Genomic DNA, 20,350 nt, shown 5'->3' with positions numbered 1-20,350 from the left:
CAAGGGTGGGATGGCTCAGGGTAGAGGACAGAGTACAGCAACTTGCAATGGGCCTGCGGTCTACAAGATACGTCAATGACGTCCACAATCACAACACCAGAGGGAGCTCCACAAATCACATTCAACTCAGATTTGGCTCTAACAGGGGATTACAATTGTTGTACAGCTATGCCACAAAAATGTGCAATGCCTTACCAACAGTCTTAAAAACATGTGAATCCTTACTCCCCTTCAAAAACCGCTCTAAAAGAGCACTTACAGGTGGCTGCAATTCGGAACTGGCCCCTGTAAAAAGTCAAAGCCTACCCCGATTCTACACGTTTTTAGGATGTTGTTGTATATTATTGTATATTTGTCTGTCAATAAACGTTTTGATGAATTGAGTACAAAGGACCCCAATGGAAACGAGCCATAGTGCTTTCTTGGGTTTAAAATCCTCTTAACAGACCTTGTATTGAACTGTATTGCCCTGTGCTTGTCTTTGCAAACTGTTAATTAAGTATTCAATCAATCAATCCTATTATGATAAAAGTGAACTGCAAATACACGAATGAAAGGGATTTGTTTTGGTACAACATCAGGTTTTTGTATTTATTCTATTGTGATTATTGTATTTATATATTTATTTATGATATAGTGACTGGTGTAACTTGTTGAGAGTCTGTACAGATCCAGGTAATTTACCATTTACCATTTATCGTGAGCAGTGACACCTTAAGCTTGTAGATCTGCTCTTTTCAAATTGCCAAAGTAGGTCTGAAGTGGTTTTATAATAATAATAAAAATCTACAAAGTAACTAAAGTTGTCAAGTGCAATAGAATATTTTGAGGTATTTTACTTTACTGGAGTATTTTCAATACTTTTACTTCTACTCCACTACATCTCAGAGACAAATATTGTACTTTTACTCCACTACAATTATTTAAGTACAGTACTTGAGTAAATGTACTTAGTTCACACCACTGCAATTCACCTTTGCCATGATTTCAAAGTAACCTGTTCTTACAGTAGCCTAAAATAGCTCAATGATGTCAACCTTGGAAAATGTTTTAAGACAGTAAAGTGAAAAATTGAAAAAGTGAATTTTGAATACTGTCAGGAAAGATCCTCTTAATCTATTTTTATATTAAAACTATGTTGCCGTTTTCTATATTTTATTCATTCAAGAATTCATATTTTGTTTAATACTGTAATCGCAAACCAGACATTGTATTTTCTGTCATTGTTGACTTTTTTGTATATTGTTATGTATATGTTGTCAAATCAATGATCAATTATAGGCTGCAGCCCCATACTTGTGAACTGCATTCTGTTTTCTTTTGAACTATTCTAGTGACCCAGGGATAACAAATTACATAAAGTGAACCCATCAACTCCCAATACATGTAGTTAACGCAAACAAACACCGATCAATTAATTATAAACACAGATCGCTGTGTTTATACAATGTATTAATTACGTTAACTATAGTTAACAAGAACAAAATATCATAATTTCATATTGTATGACTTTCTTTTAACAGCAGTTAGGCCTACTGTATGACTTTAAACTACAATATTGTATGACTTTTTTTCATATCAAATTATGAGTTCTTTATATACCATTTGGCATTCCCATGTGAATGTATTAACTGAACAGAAAAAAACAACAATCTGAACTGGCCAGTTCAGATTGTTGTTTTTTTCCGTTCAGTAAAATGTCAGCTTCAGTAAAATCCATGGATTTTACTGAAGCTGACAATTACAGACAATACCATAGTTCAGTCAGTAGGCTACCATAACCAGTTAGCAGTGGTGTAAAGTAACATTTACTCAAGTACTGTACTTAAGTACAATTTGAGGTATTTTTTACTTTAGTGGAGTATTTCCAATTTTCAATACTTTTACTTATAGTCCACTACATCTCCAAGGAAACTATTGTACTTTCACTCCACTGCAATTATTTGAAAACTTTAGTTACTAGTTACTTTGTAGATTTGTATTATTATTACAAAACATGCATTAACCACTTTATCCATATAGGCTACTTTGGCTATTTGAAAATAGCAGATATACAAGCTCACAACAAATGCATCGCTTTGCGACACTTTGTGAGCTTGTAGTTCGGCTATTTTCAAAAGATTTGTATACATTTTGAACACTTGTGAAATGGGATATTCTGCATAATGAGTACTTTTACTTTTGGTACTTTAAGTACATTTTGATACCAATACTTTTGTACTTTTACTCAAGTACATTTTTAATTCCTGACTTTTACTTGTAAGGGCGCGCTCTCACCAAAAGTTGGCTGGCCGCTGTTAAACGCAGGTTGTGCGCGGCCACAGTTTTTTGCAGCCAGCGGATTCTAAAAAAACGCTGTGACGCACCTGTCACTCACATTCAAGACCGTCCCCGTAGCCCGCACCGCCACTAGACAAAAAATGTCTTTGCACTTTCACACTTGGGATTCGTACATCTACATACACATTCAGATTTAAAATATAAAGTACTTACCCCATGGCCACGGATGTTACAATTATGTACGAGCCCTCATAAGTATCCGTATCTTTCGTATTGTTCAATAAAAAGCATTTTAATCCAATCAGTGGTCATTTTCTCCTTATGCTTTCAACTGCGCGACCCTAGCGGTTGAAATGTGTATTGCACTGTTGGTACATTATAACTCTATGGGAAAATGACCACCAATCGGATTAAAATGCTTTTTATTGAACAATACGGAAGATACGGGTACTTCTGAGGGCCCGTACAGTATTGTAAAATCCGTGGCCATGGGGTAAGCACTTTATATTTTAAATCTGAATGTGTACGTAGATGTACGAACCCCAAGTGCACAAATCATAAAGTACTGGGTGAGATGCAACAGCTACAACCAGTTGGTCCACTGAGAGCACCATGTTGCTTCCTGAGTCTTGGGACGGTCCGCCTTCGACTCACCCGATTGGACAGAGGGGGGAAATCAGCTCCTGCCTCCAGCAGTTTTATGCTTCTTCGTGTAGAGCGGATAAAAGCAAGGTCTGTGCGACAAGCGGAAAAATCTGCTCTTGCGTGAATCCACGCATTTACATTGACAAAGCATTGGCAGATTCTGCCCCAGAGGTAAAATAAAAGTGCGGTGGGAGCGCGCCCTCAGTATTTATTTCTACATTGCAGTGAATTACCAAAAGTAGAAAGTACTCATTATGCATTATAATATATTATTATAAATAATACATCTTATTTTAAAAATCTATTTCGACTGAGTTAAATTTATCACAAGTCACAAGAGAGAAATGACTTTGCTTTAAGCTTTATTGCATCTAATAACCATTAATTTAAGATGTATAATGTAAAAGTCACACTTCCAGACGCCTACCTTGTCAAGTCCAGCACTCTGACCCCATCTAGTGGCCGAACACTGTCCCCACCTGTCAAACAAAATGAACATTTTCATTCATTCATTCATTCAAAGATCCATTATTTCACAGTGGTGGAAAAAGTACTGTTTTTGTTTTTACTCAAGTCAAAGTATCAATACTGCAATGTAGAAATACTCTGTTACAACTTGTAACATACAAGTAAAAGTTCAGAATTCAAAATGTAAAAGTACAAAAGTATTGATTGATTCATGTACTTTATTTAGTAAGACATGAGAATGTATGTTGTTTTATGTTGTGATGTTTTATGTGGACCCCAGGAAGACTAGCGACCGCGGCAGCGGAAGCTAATGGGGATCCAAATAAAGAATAAAGAAAGAATAAAGAATAAAGAACAAGGGATAGGTTAAGAGTTCAAAGCCATCTGCAACAGTGCAGCTGCAACTAAAGTCCCTTTCCCCACACCTTCTCAGAGGATATGACACCCAAAGCCATGGTTCACATGACGCTTGTGACAGTCATGTTTCAGGGCTACCCCTCTGCATGCTCTGGTCTTTCGCAGGGTTCCTCGTCCACACGGCGTCTCACACTGTCTCGGTGGTGTAAGTACTCGCCCTTGGTCCCTCTTATCGCCCCAATGCATTGGTCTTTTTCTCGGTTCACACTCGGCTTCCTCACCGGCTCCCTCACACAACCTTCCTCCGTGCTCTCCCTTTTTTGAATGAGCGCGGCTCTAGTTCATGCTCGGCTCACCGCGCCCTCCTCACTCTCGATTGGCCGCCGATGACGTCGCCTACTAGGGGATTGGGCGGTGGGGACCACGCCCGAGTGTCTGTCAGCGTCTCAGCTGTTAGCTGTCATTGCCACTCATTGCTGCTTATTGCTGCTAAGTGGCTTGGGGACCGGGGGAAAAACATTGTCCAACATAAGAAAATACATTTAAGACATCACAATACAGGCTTTAAAAGGGGTTAAGAGATGAAAAACATGCATAAATAATTAACAGAAAAATAATCCTAATACCCCGTTTTCCCCCCTGTCACACTCGTATGACCACCAATGTTGCCATGTCTGCTTATTATAAGCGACTTTGGGGCTTGTTTTGATGTAAAGTTGCTTGTAAATTGCTTGTAAAAAAGCTCTACAAGAGTTTGTAGATTGGCTATTTTTAAAAAGCCAATGTATATAGTAGGTTTAAAGGGCTCGTGTAGGCTATTTGCTTCTTTTGGGCTTGGTTGCTTGTTTCTCTCGCAAAAGCTGGCAACACTGATGACCGTTAACTATAAATGTGTTGTAGACTTTATACAGACTGTGCGTTCAGAACACGTTGTGAGTAACTGTCGATGTTGTTGATGATACCATAGATATAGAAACCTAGATACCTCATTGGCCTCTGCAGTTCATTGGAGCAACCTGTATCGCAATACCCTTGTATTGCTTCCGCCCCTAGTCCAAGGAAGTTTTTCCCTAGTCGCGTGTGTCACAGAAGGGGGCGTTCAGTAGGCCTCTGATTGGCCTACCGAATGTCCCCTTGTGTGACGCACGCGACTGAGGGCGGAAGCTGGTGCGCGCCCGAGATACAGGCCCAATTCCAAACCACCCCCTCACTGACTCATTGACTTGGGTGCGCGTTCATGTGAGCTCCGTAAGGGCTTGAGGGTTGTTCCAAATGAAATCGGAAAGTCAGCCTGAAGTCAGCGAGGGCTCGGGAACGCCCCTTTCTGCACCCTTTCCGTAAGTCAGTACCTTTGGAGACTTTGGCAAAGAAATTGCCCACAATACATTGCGTAGTGGGAGTTACCAGAGGACGCCGACCGCCAGTCTTTTTTTTTTTTTTTTTTTTTACAAATCTTTATTTATATTCTCATGAATTACAAGACAATACAAAACGAACAAACACAAACATACACAAACAAAGAAGTTATCAATACATCTATATAATATCATCAGAGCCAGTGGGATTTACTAACAGAAAACATTAAAGAGTGAACACAAAAAGACAGGTCCAAAATGAAAATAAATTACGATGCGTAAATGAAATACTCAAACTGTCAAAATACCAGTTCTTTAAGCCCTGAGTCATAAATTGTTTTAATGTACTGCCTGGCTTCAATCTCAAATACAAAGAATGAGGGTTTGGAATGGGTACATTTGGATTTATGTATATGAAATTTAGCTAGAATAATGATCAACTTAATTATGAATTCCTCATTTTTCTTCTTATTACTATTATTACTGAAGCACGGCCAGTCAGTCTGTCGTCAAGGTAACGTGGGACGTCACAAAGGGCTGTTCCATTGCTTTTGTACCCTTTTGGAGCCCTTAAACCCTCCCACACTCACACACTTACCAGCTGACTTACCTTAAGCTAATGATGGTGCAGGGCTTGAGGGCTTAGGGCAGAGTTTGGAATTGGGCCACAGACGCCTCAGAGCCAGAGGAGGCGTCTACCTTTATATGTCTATGGATGATACGACCCTAAGCTAAGTAATATGGCCGCCGCAACTACGTCACTGGTAGCTGACTCCTCCTCGACTCCTCCCTACGCCCGTTCCCCATAGGCTCACAAGCTGCACTACAGTAGCCTAGTAACTAGTTACTGATTCACCACACCACTGTGCGGCTGTGCCAGAGTGTTTATTCCAGAGTGTTCAATTTATTTATGTAGATGTGACACATCGGGATTTACATTTTTTGAGTTTTGATTGTTTTTAGTTGTGTGACAGGCTCAAAGTCGTGGTGTTGTCCGTCTTTACACGTTTTAGTGTATTTCACAATGTTTGTCTTACTATTTTCCATCATCCTCTCATCTGTACCTATTCTTCATTCATCAAAGGCGAAGAGAAACGACCAGCCGATCATTGGTAAGGTTACAGTAATAATAATACTAACTAACTAACGTAGTTTGTTGAGCTGGACGCTGTAAGCCTAACTTTTTTGTGTGTGAATTAATTATTAATTAATAATTAAGAGAGGTAATATCTGATGAGTTACACCGTTGGTCATACTATTTAATCCCCTTCTCAGTCAGGCTCTCGGTGGTTAAGACCCATATTCTCGCCAAAATCAATTTTCTTGCAAGCATGATTTATCTACCACCACCTCCAGGATTTTGGGAGAAGTTAGGGTTGGTGTTCAAATTTATATGGCGTGAACAGCATCCACGATTCCACACTCCAAAATAGTAGGAAGGCAGGAGGAGGGTTGTTATCGGTTCATAATTTTGATTCCGATGTGCCATGGGGTAAAGAGAAGCACATCGTATCTCCATATACCTTCAAAGATGTCCTCTTTTCTGGTCTATCCCAAAGCTTTTGCCATACTAAATTTGGCCCAATTATAGCACATTCAATTTATGTTTGGAAATATATTGCCGAAATGGGACAGTGGGGACGTAAAATGGCACCTAAATAGATACCCCTATTTTTGATAACTTCTACTGTTGGTGTGAAACCAGTTGCATTTCCCAAAACCAGTTACATTCCCCAATTGCCAAAGGCAAGGTATTCACAAACTATCAGACATATACAGTGAATACAGTCTCAGATCCTTTCAAGAGCTAAAACAAATCTTTAATGCCCCTACATCCTTTAAAAAAAAATGACAGTTGCGCACTGCAATGCACACTTACGGTGTCCCATGGAATCAACCTTTACTAGTTCATCCTCTAATGCTTTTATTGAGTGGCATAAATAGCTTTGTTTCTGGGTTATATCATGAATTACAAAGAAAAGTTCAATGGAACTACAGGTAATATCACTGTCTGGAACATAGTAGATCTATAAAGGACTATAAAGTCTGCATAAATTGGCAGAATGTATGGAATAATATTCCGTTAACCTCTTGTAATTACATCAATCAATTAACTAATTATAAACTGATACAAATATTTAATTTATCACTCAGGATAAAAATTACTAAGTCCTCTATATTCCTTATGTCCGCAAAAAGCTATGGGAACATATGTACATATGATGTGGGAATGTGCAGGAGTAGGCCTACTAGCTTTTTGAGCCAAGGTTGCATTATTTCTGTCTGACATAAATAAAAGATAAATATACCTTGTTTACCACACATTTTATTATTAAATGATGATTCATCTCTAAGGTTAACACTTCATAAAAAGAGTGTTTTTGGCCGGTTTAATGGCAGCAAAGAAAATGCTCGTAATGAGATGGAAACCACTTCATAACCTATAGTATTCATTGTTGGAAGCTGTCTTTCTACGAAGTATTGAGATTGGAGGCGTCCAGTGCTAGAGCACAGGGTGCAAGGACAGAATCGATCCAAGGTTAAATCAGTTCACTAGATTGAACATCTGTACTTCGGCATCAGAGATTGAGAAATAAGCATGTTTTTTTGTTTGTTTTCTTCTTTCCTCCTCCAGTTTTTTTTTCCATTAGCAGGATTAGAGGGTATCCAACAACATAATTATGGTTTTGGTTTGGTTTTCATTTAATTGTAATGCATTATTTAAAATGTATTGTGTTATATACATATATACATCATGGTTTTTCCTTTCTTATAATGTCTATTATAGGAAAGGGAACCCAGGGGTATGGTGAAGGGGTTAAGAAGCGGCCTGGGTTGTTTTGCAACCACAGGACCGCCAGATCAGAGGTGGGATTTTGTGTTTGGGGAACTGTTTGCCCATACAGTATGTCAGGGGTCTTCAACAGGGGGTCCGGGACCCCTAGGGGGTCCTCATAGCTACTATAGGGGGTCCGCCAAATCTTTGTGTGATGTGATTTAGTTTTTTTTACATTAACCACTTGAACCCTAGAATTCCTTTTCTGAGGGGAACATTAGCTGAAAATAGCAGATCTACAACGCACCGATCTACAAGCAGCTCACAACGCCTCGCAGCGCGAGGCGTTGTGAGCTTGTAGATCGGCTATTTTTGGCAAAGAGGCTATAGGTGTAGAGGGAAAAAAGAGCAGACTAAGTAAAAAAAAAAAACTTTAATCTGAAACACAGTTTTATACAATATAGAGGAGGGGGTCCCTGCTTCATCTCTCTCTCACCTAGGGGGTCCTTGGCCTGAAAACGTTGAAGACCCCTGCAGTATGTGATGAAATGTCTCTCCCCTCTGAAAAGCTTCTTTTTTTTTTAATAACTAAAAAGTTGGTCACAAAAGAAATGCATTGAGAGGAAATGTCTCCAGGCAAAAAAACAAGGAAGTGACAGGATCTGGCACACCTGATATCATGGTGATTTTAATTAATTTGATTTAGATTAAGTTACATTAAGTTACAGAAAACATGTCTCTGAACACACGCTATGAGTTTGAAATGATAATAAATAGTTCCTGTGACTATTGTTTATTGTTTCCGCCAGGCCGAAAGCCATGGCCGAGACTATGTTTTGCACCCTGTCTGAAAATACACAAATACACACACACACACACACACACACACACACACACACACACACACACACACACACACACACACACACACACACACACACACACACACACACACACACACACACACACACACACACACACACACACACACACACACACACACACACACACACACACACACACAAAAGTCGAAAAATATCAGATCTACAAGCTCACAATATGTCGCAGTCCGACACATTGATATTTTTCGGTGCACTACACCAGCGTGCAACTAAGTATGAATCAGCATAGATCTAACCCCAAACCCTAAAACTAATTGCAAAATCTATCTCTAAAAACATTTTTTTATCCATATAACCACTATTTTTCTTGTGAGGACCAGGAAAATGGTCATCACGTCGTCTCTGTCAAATTCTACTATGCTTTTGGGGACATTTGTTCCGCACGCGTGCATGCACACATGCATATTTATATTAATATAAATATATTAATATATGTCTGGCTTTCAATACTTTTACTTCTACTCCATACATCTCAGAGGCAAATATTGTACTTTTTACTCTACTACAATTATTTGAAAACTTTAGTTACTTTGTAGTATTTTGATTATACATACATTAGCCACTTCAGCCCTATGTGTACTTAGGCTATTTGAAAATAGCCGATCTACAAGCTCACAACGCGTCGCTTTGGGACGCATCGTGAGCTTGTAAATCTGCTATTTTCAAAGCATTTTTATACATTTGGAAACTTGTGAAATGGGACATTCTGCATAATGAGTACTTTTACTTTTTGTTTGTATGTATATTTTAACGCGAACCTTTGTACTTTTGCTCAAGTAAATCTTGAATACTGGTACTTTTACTTGTAACAGAGCATTTCTACATTGTGGTATTGCTACTTTTTTAAGTACAACATGTGAGTACTTCTTCCACCACTGACTACTGTTTACTTTGTGTGGTTTCTGGAGGCATACTGGCTCAGGAGCTCTACACTCATAGAGTGCGGAGCAGCACCCCACAGCACCCCTCCGCACCCCTCAACAGTACAGCGTATATTCCGGCCTCCTATGTAAAGTTCCTGGAGTCAGCTGGAGCAAGAGTTGTCCCCATAATGTAAGCTTTTAGTCTCCTTGTGTTTTTGTTGGGATTTGTGCTTAATGTTAGACATGAAAATCAACAACAACAACACTTGAGTAGGCCTAAATATTCCCATACTGTGCGTGCATGATTTTGATAAACACACACACACACACACACACACACACACACACACACACACACACACACACACACACACACACACACACACACACACACACACACACACACAGACCTGTTATCTAGGGGCAAGAGAGCAGGCTGTTCAGTTGTAGATATGGCCTCCTCCCTCTAGTCTATTCACTTAACAACAACGTTGTTAAAGGGATATTTCACTGTCAAATAAAATAAACATTAAAAAAAAATATGAAAAACGTAATGGAGAAATCACGGCCCCCTCACGCATTAGAAGGTCTTTCTAATGCGTGAGGGGGCCGTGATTTTCTCATTTCCTTTTTTCATTTATTTTTCTAAATTCTTTTCAATGTTTATTTTACTTGAACGTGAAATATCCCTGAGATGAAAAACAATAACAATTGTCCTTATGCCAAAATGTTACACAACCATGTTATCTTCCTTAACCTTTGATAAGACTCCTGTTTCATTCACAGGGTGAACCAGACACTGGAGGAGTACACGACTCTCTTCAACTCCCTCAATGGGTAATCTCTCCCTCTCTCACTCACACACACACACACACACACACACACACACACACACACACACACACACACACACACACACACACACACACACACACACACACACACACACACACACACACACACACACACACACACACACACACACACACACACACACACACACACACACACACACACACAAAAGTCAAAATGGTCATCACGTCGTCTCTGTCAAATTCTACTATGCTTTTGGGGACATTTGTTCCGCACGCGTGCATGCACACATGCATATTTATATTAATATAAATATATTAATCTATATATATATTTATAAATATATATTATTCATATATATGATATATATTATTTTTTATTATTATATATATTTATAAAACAAAGAACAATAGAGGCAGAGACCAGATATAAGACATACAAAAATAAATTGACAAATATTATAAGATCAAGTAAAAAGGACTATTATCACAAAAAACTTCAACAGCAAAGAGGAAATGTTCAAGCCACATGGAAAACAATGAATAGTATAATTAGAAAAGGTACTGGCAAAGGTGAGTATCCAAACCACTTCAATAAAGATAACACAATTATAAATAAAACAAAAGAAATTGCTAACGAATTCAATCATTTTTTTGTTAATGTCGGACCAAGCCTAGCCAAGGCAATAATTGATCCAAGTGTCAAGCAAGGCCTGGACCACTTAATTATTAACCAGAATACTCATTCTATATTTATAAAAAGTGTATATGAACATGAGATACTGGGCATAGTAAAAACATTTGAAAATAAAAAGTCCACTGACAGTACCAACATTGATATGACAATAATTAAAGACATAATAGATACTATAGTCACACCACTCACACACATTTGCAATCAATCATTCACAACAGGTATTTTTCCCAAAGCCATGAAAACAGCTAAAGTCATACCCATCCACAAAAGTGGAGACAAACACCAATTCACCAATTACAGACCTATTTCGCTGCTATCACAATTCTCAAAAATATTGGAAAAATTAATTGTCACAAGGTTAGACAGCTTCATAGAAAAACACCAGCTGCTGAGTGACCACCAATATGGTTTCAGATCAAACAGGTCCACCTCGATGGCAGTAACAGAGCTAGTGGAAGCAATTTCAACCAACACAAACAACAGGGAGTACACTGTCGGGGTCTTCATAGACTTAAAAAAAAGCATTTGACACAATAGATTATAACATACTACTAAAGAAAATGGAGAGGTATGGCATCAGAGGAGTCGCCCACGCATGGCTAAAAAGCTACCTAAATGACAGACAACAATATGTTCACATGAACAATGTTGACTCAGAATTGCTTAAATCTACACATGGAGTGCCACAGGGTTCAGTATTGGGCCCCAAACTATTCATCATGTACATCAATGATATATGCAAAGCATTGCCACTGCTTAAGTGCGTCCTTTTTGCTGATGACACCAGCCTACATAGCTCCGGGAAAGATCTTGGGCAGCTCTTGCAGGCAGTAGGAAGGGAATTAGAGATTCTTAAGAACTGGTTTGATGTCAACAAATTATCTTTGAACTTAACCAAAACCAAGTGTATCATCTTCACTGTACATACTGTATTGCTCCCTCATACTTCCATACTTAACCTACTGTGTGGAGGTATGGGGGAACACATACAAAACAATCATCAAACCAATATACATGCTACAAAAGAAAGCAATAAGAATTGTAACTCAAAGTGACTACATTGCACCCACAAACCCACTCTTCATCAATACAAAAACTCTAAAACTAGAAGATCTAGTGGATCTAAATACAGCTGGGATCATGCACAAGGCACATAATAAAATACTTCCACCCTGCATGCAGGAGCTGTTCGAGGCCAGGGAGTCCCAGTATTCACTCAGGGGGACGTGTATATTTAAAACAAGAAGTGTAAGGACCAACATAAAAGGCAGGTGTATATCAGTAAAGGGGGTTAATTTATGGAATAACTTAGATAAAGAACTAAAAATGTGCAAAACAGTCACCACATTCAAAAAGATGTTCAAAAATAAGGTATTAAATAAGTATAAAACATTACTATGATAAAGCATACCAACTAACATTTAATAATAATTAAAAATATCAATGTATAGCAAACAAAGTTGACTTGAATAATAATGCCTCTCTCTGGACATAGTGACGTGCCCGTGCCAGTGTACTGTAGGTACTGTACTATATGTATGCGTATAAATGTGTAAGTATGAAATGGGCGTATGTGCTGAGGTGAGTATGTATGTGTATGTAAATCTGTGTGTGGAGACAGAGCCTTACTCTGTGACCTAATAGCCACAGAGTATGGTACTGTATGGTGTAGCGTTGTGTGTAAAAATTAAACCATATTCTGTGGTCAAAAAACCACACAGTATGGTCAACCATAGAACCAAACTGTACTAGGTGAATGCAGACTCTTTTTCTCTTTTCTTTTTTTCCCCCTCTCTTTTCTTTTATTCCTGTCTTGGTGCCGGGATAGTCCATCTGAACTATGCTTCGTTTTGCTCTAACCATGTTTGATACTGATATTTATTTTGTTGTGAAACATGAACCGGTACATTTTGAACTTTTGTTACTCTTTACACAGTGTACTGCAGGTAAAAGCTAAGTCTTTACTCTGATTAGTACTAGTTTTGTTAAAATCAATGTTTGATTAGTTTCTTCTTTTCTATTCTATCGAATTATCTGATGAGATTAGTTTAGTTAAACAAATGTGTTACTACATTTTCTTATATTTTATAACCAAAGATGTTTCAAAAAGGGTAGGCAAAATAAGCCTCGGCTTCAGCCTACACCTTTTCGGTGCTACTTGTATAAGTAGACTCGTATGTATGTATGTTTGTATTCTTTTTGTTTTTTTTAAATGGACCGAAATAAAGATTTACTACTCTACTACTACACACCACTTTTCTATCTGATAATAACTGTCTTATTTTAAGTCATGCATTCTTTAATCTAACCAAACTCACACTTTTTGTGTGAGTTTGTATTTCTACATGCATTTCTTGAGTTTTTATCATGTGACATGATACAAAGTACTATACAGCATATGGGAACTTTATAGCTTTCACAATTTAAGGGCAACCTGAAATATTCCCCACTTAAAAAAGTGACAACTTTTGTCCAGACAATGTATATCGGCCTTCATCAGTGTCATTGGACAAGAAATCCACATATAACTCTTAAGCCTGATCTATACCTCGTTGCACAGCGGTGTCGCACGACAAGAATATCACATTTTCAAGCTACTTGCGTCATGTTGTTATCTTGAAAATATATATCCCATATTGATGCATTTTGTTTGTCTTCCCACAGAATCCTCTTCCCAGGCGGAGCTGCCAATCTTACCTCCTCTGGTTATCAGAGGGCTGCAAAAGTATTTTATGATCTAGCCTTAGAGGTACGAGTACAAAGCACAATTCTAATCATAATTTTCTTTGTTATTTCAAAAGCTGTAGCTCAATGTATTTGATGTCACGTGATGTTGATGTGACTTGGTGTTTTTTGGCCGCGGACCTCCATCTGAATATATTTTGTGCCAGCGACGCCCAGAAGAGAAGATTTGTGTTAAAAAAAAGTATTCAAAATGTTCCAATACTTTCAAGATAAAAAAAAGCTAAAACATAGCTGATGTACAAGCTCAAGTGACGCGCTGTGAGCTTGTACATCTGCTATTTTTGAATATCCAACATATCAAATTAATTTAAGTGGTTAAAGCAATTGTGATGTTTATTTATTTTTCTGGGGACCCCCTGGTACCCCCCCCCAAAATCCAATGATATGTTTCAGGCCAACTCCAGAGGTGACTACTTCCCTGTGTGGGGCACGTGTCTCGGATTCGAGGAACTGACCTACTTTACCAGTGAGAAACTACTTCTCTCACGCACCAACACAAGTGGGGTCGCCTTACCACTCGCTTTCGCTGCAGGTATTTAATGCACTGAGTTGGATTGCTACCTCAATTCCGTTGTCTAGAACAAAGGCAAGAAAGAGATTCTGATTATGTAGAAAAGAAGAGATGATATTGTTGTAATGACCTTATATCGTCTCATTCCCAGACTCCACGCAAGGCAAGATGTTTAAAGGCTTCCCAGCAGACATTTTGCAGGCTTTAGCTTCTGAGCCGTTAACAGAGAACTCACACAAGTGGAGCATTTCAGTGGAGGTACAACACTCACTAGTTATCCTGTAGTTTGTCAAGCCAAGGGGGAAATAAATACAAAATGCTTTAGTTGCCACCTTCCGTATGATGGCAGAGTTCAGGGATTAATTTACGCACAGCTTTAATAACTGAGCTGGTCATAGTGGCACCATTGCTCTAAACAACACTTCTACTCCTTATTGGTGGTCTGTTAATGTTGTTGAAATAGGAATCAAAGACTATTCCATAGTGGCACTTGAAGGTGAGTCTGGATAAGAATGTCAGCTAAGCATCTTAAGATGTAAAAAGTGGCAATGATACTTGTGATCAATGTTTAGGTGGCAATTTAACGCATGTGTCATTGTCATTCCAGACTTTCAATAGCAACAAAAAACTGAAGGAGTTTTACAGAATTCTGACCACAAATATGGACGGGGAACTCGAGTTTGTGTCAACAATGGAAGGTAAAACAGTTTTTTCTTACTTCAGAAATATGCAGCATACTGTAGATAGAGAGACATCGACCTACATAGTCCATGGGCCAGACCAGAAGTCAGGGACACGAAAGCTGGCAAAATCTCTTTGGCACCATTTTGTTTGTAGGGTCCATATAAGTACTTTGAAACATGATAGCCTTTTCAAATGAGTAGCTTTAATACTTTTTTAGACTGAACCCGATCACTCCCTGATGAAGACCATGACACTTGTGTGACGGCATAAAGTCCGCCTACCACACAGATGGACTTTTGGTCAAATTGACCTTTTTTTCTTGTGTTATCATTGGCCTCTGTCTCCCCTAGGGGCTCCACACGTCCTAACACCTTTTTCCACGCAGCGGGGATACCATAGTCTTTTAAATATTATTTAAATCCCACTCACATCTCACAGGTATACTACGCTTCATTTGGCTTAGAGACAACAAACTAAATCTGATATATAACTTAAGTTACACGTATTAACTTAAAAAAAATAATACAAACATATAGCACACACTGTAACAGCACTACAACACTCACTTCTACTGTACAGTATGTCACAGGAGCAATCCATATGAATTCAACAGTTAAAGCATTATTCCTTTTCACATTGGCAAAGTAATCACTGAAAATCATTATTCAATATACCAACAGTCACACAAAAGTTCTACATCCAGTCCAGTGCTTTTCTATTCTGTACATACAACATACCATCATGTCAACAAAATGTTTCCCTCAATACAACAGTCACAACAGTAACACTAAAATAATGCTATACTATGGTATTATGAAAACATGGCATCTGTCTACCTAACATGCTATCTAAATTACATTTTAGCCTTTGCATAATCCTGCAAGGTCGTCAAGTTCGTCAGGCTTAGTATACGTACAACCCATACAGTAAACAGATCCCGTCATGCTCCAGAGAAGTGTATAACTGTACAATGTGTACATAGTTAAATATCACAAGGTAAAACACACACCTGAGGTCATACGTGTCAATGCTGTGGGTGCTCCTTATAAATCATAAACACACACCTGAGGTGGTGATCAGGGGTGCACTGGGCGCTTCGCGTGACACCACGGCGTTCCGCCAGTTTTCTGAACAAATATATGTTGCTACCAGTGGTGTAAAGCATTGGTTCTCAAAGTGGGGTCCGGGGACCCCCATGGGTACTTGAGGGGGTTCCAGGGGGTCCCCAGCTAAATGATGGATAGGAAACAAATGGACCCTTATGGGTCTGTAACTCTGAGAACTGTAACTCTGTACAAATGGAACCAAATGGACCCGTTAAATTAACATTGATTTTACAATATAGATTGGGGTCCCAGAGATAGAAATGCCATTAAATGGGGGTCTGTAGCCCTAATGCATATCAAACTGGTGATCCTTGAAATCAAAATGGTTGAGAATCACTGCTAGAGACGTAAAAAATCTTCTCTTATGGGGGTCCCTGGCATATCTTCTGTAATGGGGGTCCGTGGGCTAATAGGTGTCAATTTGGGGGTCCTTGACATGAAAAAGTTTGAGAACCACTGGTGTAAAGTAACTAAGTACATTTACTCAAGTACTGTACTTAAATACACTTTTGAGGATGTTTTACTTATACTGGAGTATTTCCAATTTGCAGTACTTTTACTTATCTCAGGGGCAAATGTTGTACTTTTACTCTACTACAAGTTTTTGAAAACTTGAGTTACTAGTTACTTTGTAGATTTTTATCATTATTACAAACTGATTACGATGATGATAATGATGACGATGATGAATACCGAATAATTGATATTGGTATGACAGTTATGATGATGCTCATTGATTAAAGTGAATGAAAGAGAGAAAATTCTTTTTTTTTTCCCTCTGTATGACATGTCCTCTATTAAAGAAAAGTGGCGCGCTTTCTTGATTATTTGAATATATGGTTGCTGTCTTTGAAGCCTGATAACTGTGACTAAGCTACCACTTGGGGAAGGCTATCATGATTAAATATAACTAGACCATACCCGGTCGATGCATAAACGCTAATAAGAAGCTGAGATTTGATGAAATTGAAAAACGGGCTTCACAGTTGCGTTCAGATGGTAATGGTCAATGGCTGTGTGCAAAATCAGAGCAATTGGTCCAGCCAGTGAGGAGAACCGGGTGGTGACACCACTACAGAGGGACACCACTACAGACGGACAAACAGAGGTTACTAGAATTATAGTAGGATCTAGGGATATAGACCTATTCAAAAATACAAAACTAGAATTAGCAAATGTTGCACTTGAGTGACCCCGATTAGTGAAAATGCTGTTCACATCGTATCACAACGTGAGGTGTTGTGAGATTGTAGACATGCCATTTGCTGAATGTTTGCCCCAGAATAGGCATGCTAGGGTTCATGTGGTCAAATAAGTGAATGAAAGAGATTGAATAATGTTATTTTCTCCTCTGTATGACATGTTCTATTCAAAAATAGTTAGAGAATCGTTTCATTCTTTGGAACTATGGTTGGTGTCATTGAAGGCTGATAACTGGGACTAAGCTACTACTTGGGAAGGGCTATCATGTTGAAATAGTATCTAGATACAGTATATACCTTTTCAAAATACCAAACTAGAGTTTGCCACCTTGAGGGGTGGGGGGGGGGGCTCCCGAGTTCAAATATGATTATTTTGGAGGGTTGCGGCCTGAAAAGTTTGGGAACCCTTGCCCTAGAAATGTCAGTTTATCCGAGTGTAAAGCACTGTAGCTAAAGAGACTCGACACAGATCATGGATGTTGTACTCTGTTGTATCTCTCTCCTTACCTCTCGGGCAGCATACGACTTACCAATCTACGGCACCCAGTGGCACCCAGAAAAGAATGCATTTGAATGGACCAAGCCTCACATCCCTCACTCTCCATCCGCAATCAAAACAACGTTCTACATGGCCGACTTCTTTGTCAACGAAGGTTTGAACATACAGTCTGGTCATACATACTCATGAATCAGTGAATAAAGCCATGCAATAATTCCGTCCTCTAAACTTGGCATCGTTTCCTCGCTCCACAGCCCGGAAGAGTTTTCACCAATTTGCCAGTCAGGAGGAGGAGAAGAGAGTACTGATTTACAACTTCATTCCCGTCTACACTGGAATCAAAAAGTCAAATGAGCAAATCTATTACTTCTGATGTTGTTTTGGACTTTTCCATCTCACTTCAATGCCTCTTTTTAATGAGATTATTATGCTGCCTTATTTTATTGCAAATGATTGCACAAACGTTTTGAGAAAAAGCTATTGCCTAAAAGAGCTGAGAACGAAATGAAGATAATCCCACCTGCAAATAATGCTGTTTTTGCAGATGAAGGTCCACCCCCAAACTGTGCGCATATAGTGTTTACACAACACCGTCAAGTTTGTGCTATTAAAGTTGTTCTTCTCCTTGTGGACTGAAAGACTCCAGTGACTGTGAGGAGCTTTGTTCGATACAAAAGAGAGAACATAACAATGACAAAAATATGACGTCATATTCAGTAATGACGAAGATATAATGATAAGAGGAAAAAGATACAAAGAAGTCAACAATAACAGAAAATACAATGTCTGGATTGTGATTACAGTATTAAACAAATTTTCAAATATGAATAAAAACGGCAAATCAAAACAGATTAAGGGGATCTTTCCTGACCTGAGAGTATTAGAAAACACAAGACAACTGTTAAATGCAGCCTCTGTGAGTTCACTTCAGTGTTGTGACAAATGAATGACATCATTGAGCTATTAGGCTACTGTAAGAACAGGTTACTTGAAATCATGGCATAGGTTAAATGTCTGTGAATACAAGAAGACTCACCTCAAGACAAACTCACCTCAACTGAAAAAGGAATACTCACCTCGGGGGTAGGAACAGTCACCCCGGGGGGTGGGTAAACTCACCTCAGGACCTGAGAACACTCACCTCGGAACACTCACCTCAGGGGTAGGAATACTCCCCCCGGGGGTAGGAAAACTCACCCAGAAAAACTCAATGGTGTAATGCCACGGTTCTCAAAGTGGGGTCCGCGGACACACACACACACAAAGAGTAAGGCATCAAAATGTACCAAAAGTAATATTTCTAAAAACTAAAGTTCTCAAACAATGCATGTGTGCAATGCAATGTTCTATACTGTTATCATTTATACCAGCAAAGTAGTAGGTAACTAAATATCCTAGGTAAAAATAGGGAAAAGTGTTTAATGCATGTTTTACAATAGTGAAATGTATATCTAATAGTAACTAAAGTTCAATAATGCTTACTATAGTGAAATGTATATCTAATAGTAACTAAAGTTCAATAATGCTTACAATAGTGAAATGTATATCTAATAGTAACTAAAGTAACTAAAGTTCAATAATGCTTAGCTAAATGTAATTTAACAACATAAATTGACATTGGAATGTTCATTTCTCTGGGTTCCTACCTTTGTTTGTTTGTTTGTTTGATGGGGGCACAGGAGTGAAGGGGAGGAGGGGGGTTGACCACTTAACACTAATATCCCACTTAATGATTCATTGTTTGATATCTAATAGGTGGATGGGGCAAGGTGTGGAGCTGGATACACATAGCAAATGACCATGCTATTTGCTATTTGCATTCCTTGTTCACTTTTCTGATGAAATCTACCTTCTTTTCTGATGAAATCTACCTTGTATTTAAAGCACTTTAATTAGCTAAATGTAATTAAACATCATTATGAAAGCATTCTGTGAAAATGGAAAGCTCACATTATGAAAGCATTCTGTGAAAATGGAAAGCTCACAAGCCGGTAGATCTACCTTTTTACCTTTTCTGATGAAATCTACCTTGTATTTAAAGCACTATTTAAAGAACTTTATTAATTCTATACCTTCAAAGAAAGAATTTAATCCAGATATGGAGTAATCCAGATATGGATTAAACATCATAGCTCACAAGCCGGTAGATCTACCTTTTTACCTTTTTTTAAACATTGGGGTGAGTATTCCTACCTCTGAGGTGAGTCTTCCGAGGTGAGTGTTCTCAGGTCATGGGGTGAGTGTTCCTACCCCCCGAAAATCTTGGGGGTGAGTATTCCTACCTCTGAGGTGAGTCTTCCGAGGTGAGTATTCCTACCTCTGAGGTGAGTTGGTTTTGAGGTGAGTCTTCTTGATACCAATGTCTGTGACCCCTCACCCTGATAAGCACTTGGAATTATAGGATCCACAGATAGATATTGTGAAATGAGCAGATCGACAAGCTGTGAG

General features: G+C 38.7%; 1 protein-coding gene across 1 annotated transcript; it reads left to right on the top strand.

Moving 5' to 3' along the window:
- Positions 1-3,846: 3,846 nt before the first annotated feature.
- Positions 3,847-18,411, top strand: LOC311039083 (gamma-glutamyl hydrolase-like; the record flags this gene model as incomplete). The annotated part of the gene is made up of 9 exons (XM_084048725.1): positions 3,847-3,955; positions 9,692-9,836; positions 10,433-10,483; positions 13,820-13,904; positions 14,294-14,432; positions 14,563-14,669; positions 15,019-15,109; positions 17,922-18,056; positions 18,157-18,411. The coding sequence occupies 9 exons, from the start codon at positions 3,847-3,849 to the stop codon at positions 18,273-18,275; spliced, it is 981 nt and encodes a 326-aa protein (XP_083904851.1). The 3' UTR covers positions 18,276-18,411.
- Between the last annotated feature and the right edge of the window lie 1,939 nt (positions 18,412-20,350).

The sequence above is a fragment of the Gymnoscopelus microlampas genome (assembly GCF_963454915.1).
Source record: "Gymnoscopelus microlampas genome assembly, chromosome: 22".
NCBI lineage: Eukaryota > Metazoa > Chordata > Actinopteri > Myctophiformes > Myctophidae > Gymnoscopelus > Gymnoscopelus microlampas.
This window is presented reverse-complemented; position numbering and strand designations above follow the sequence as displayed.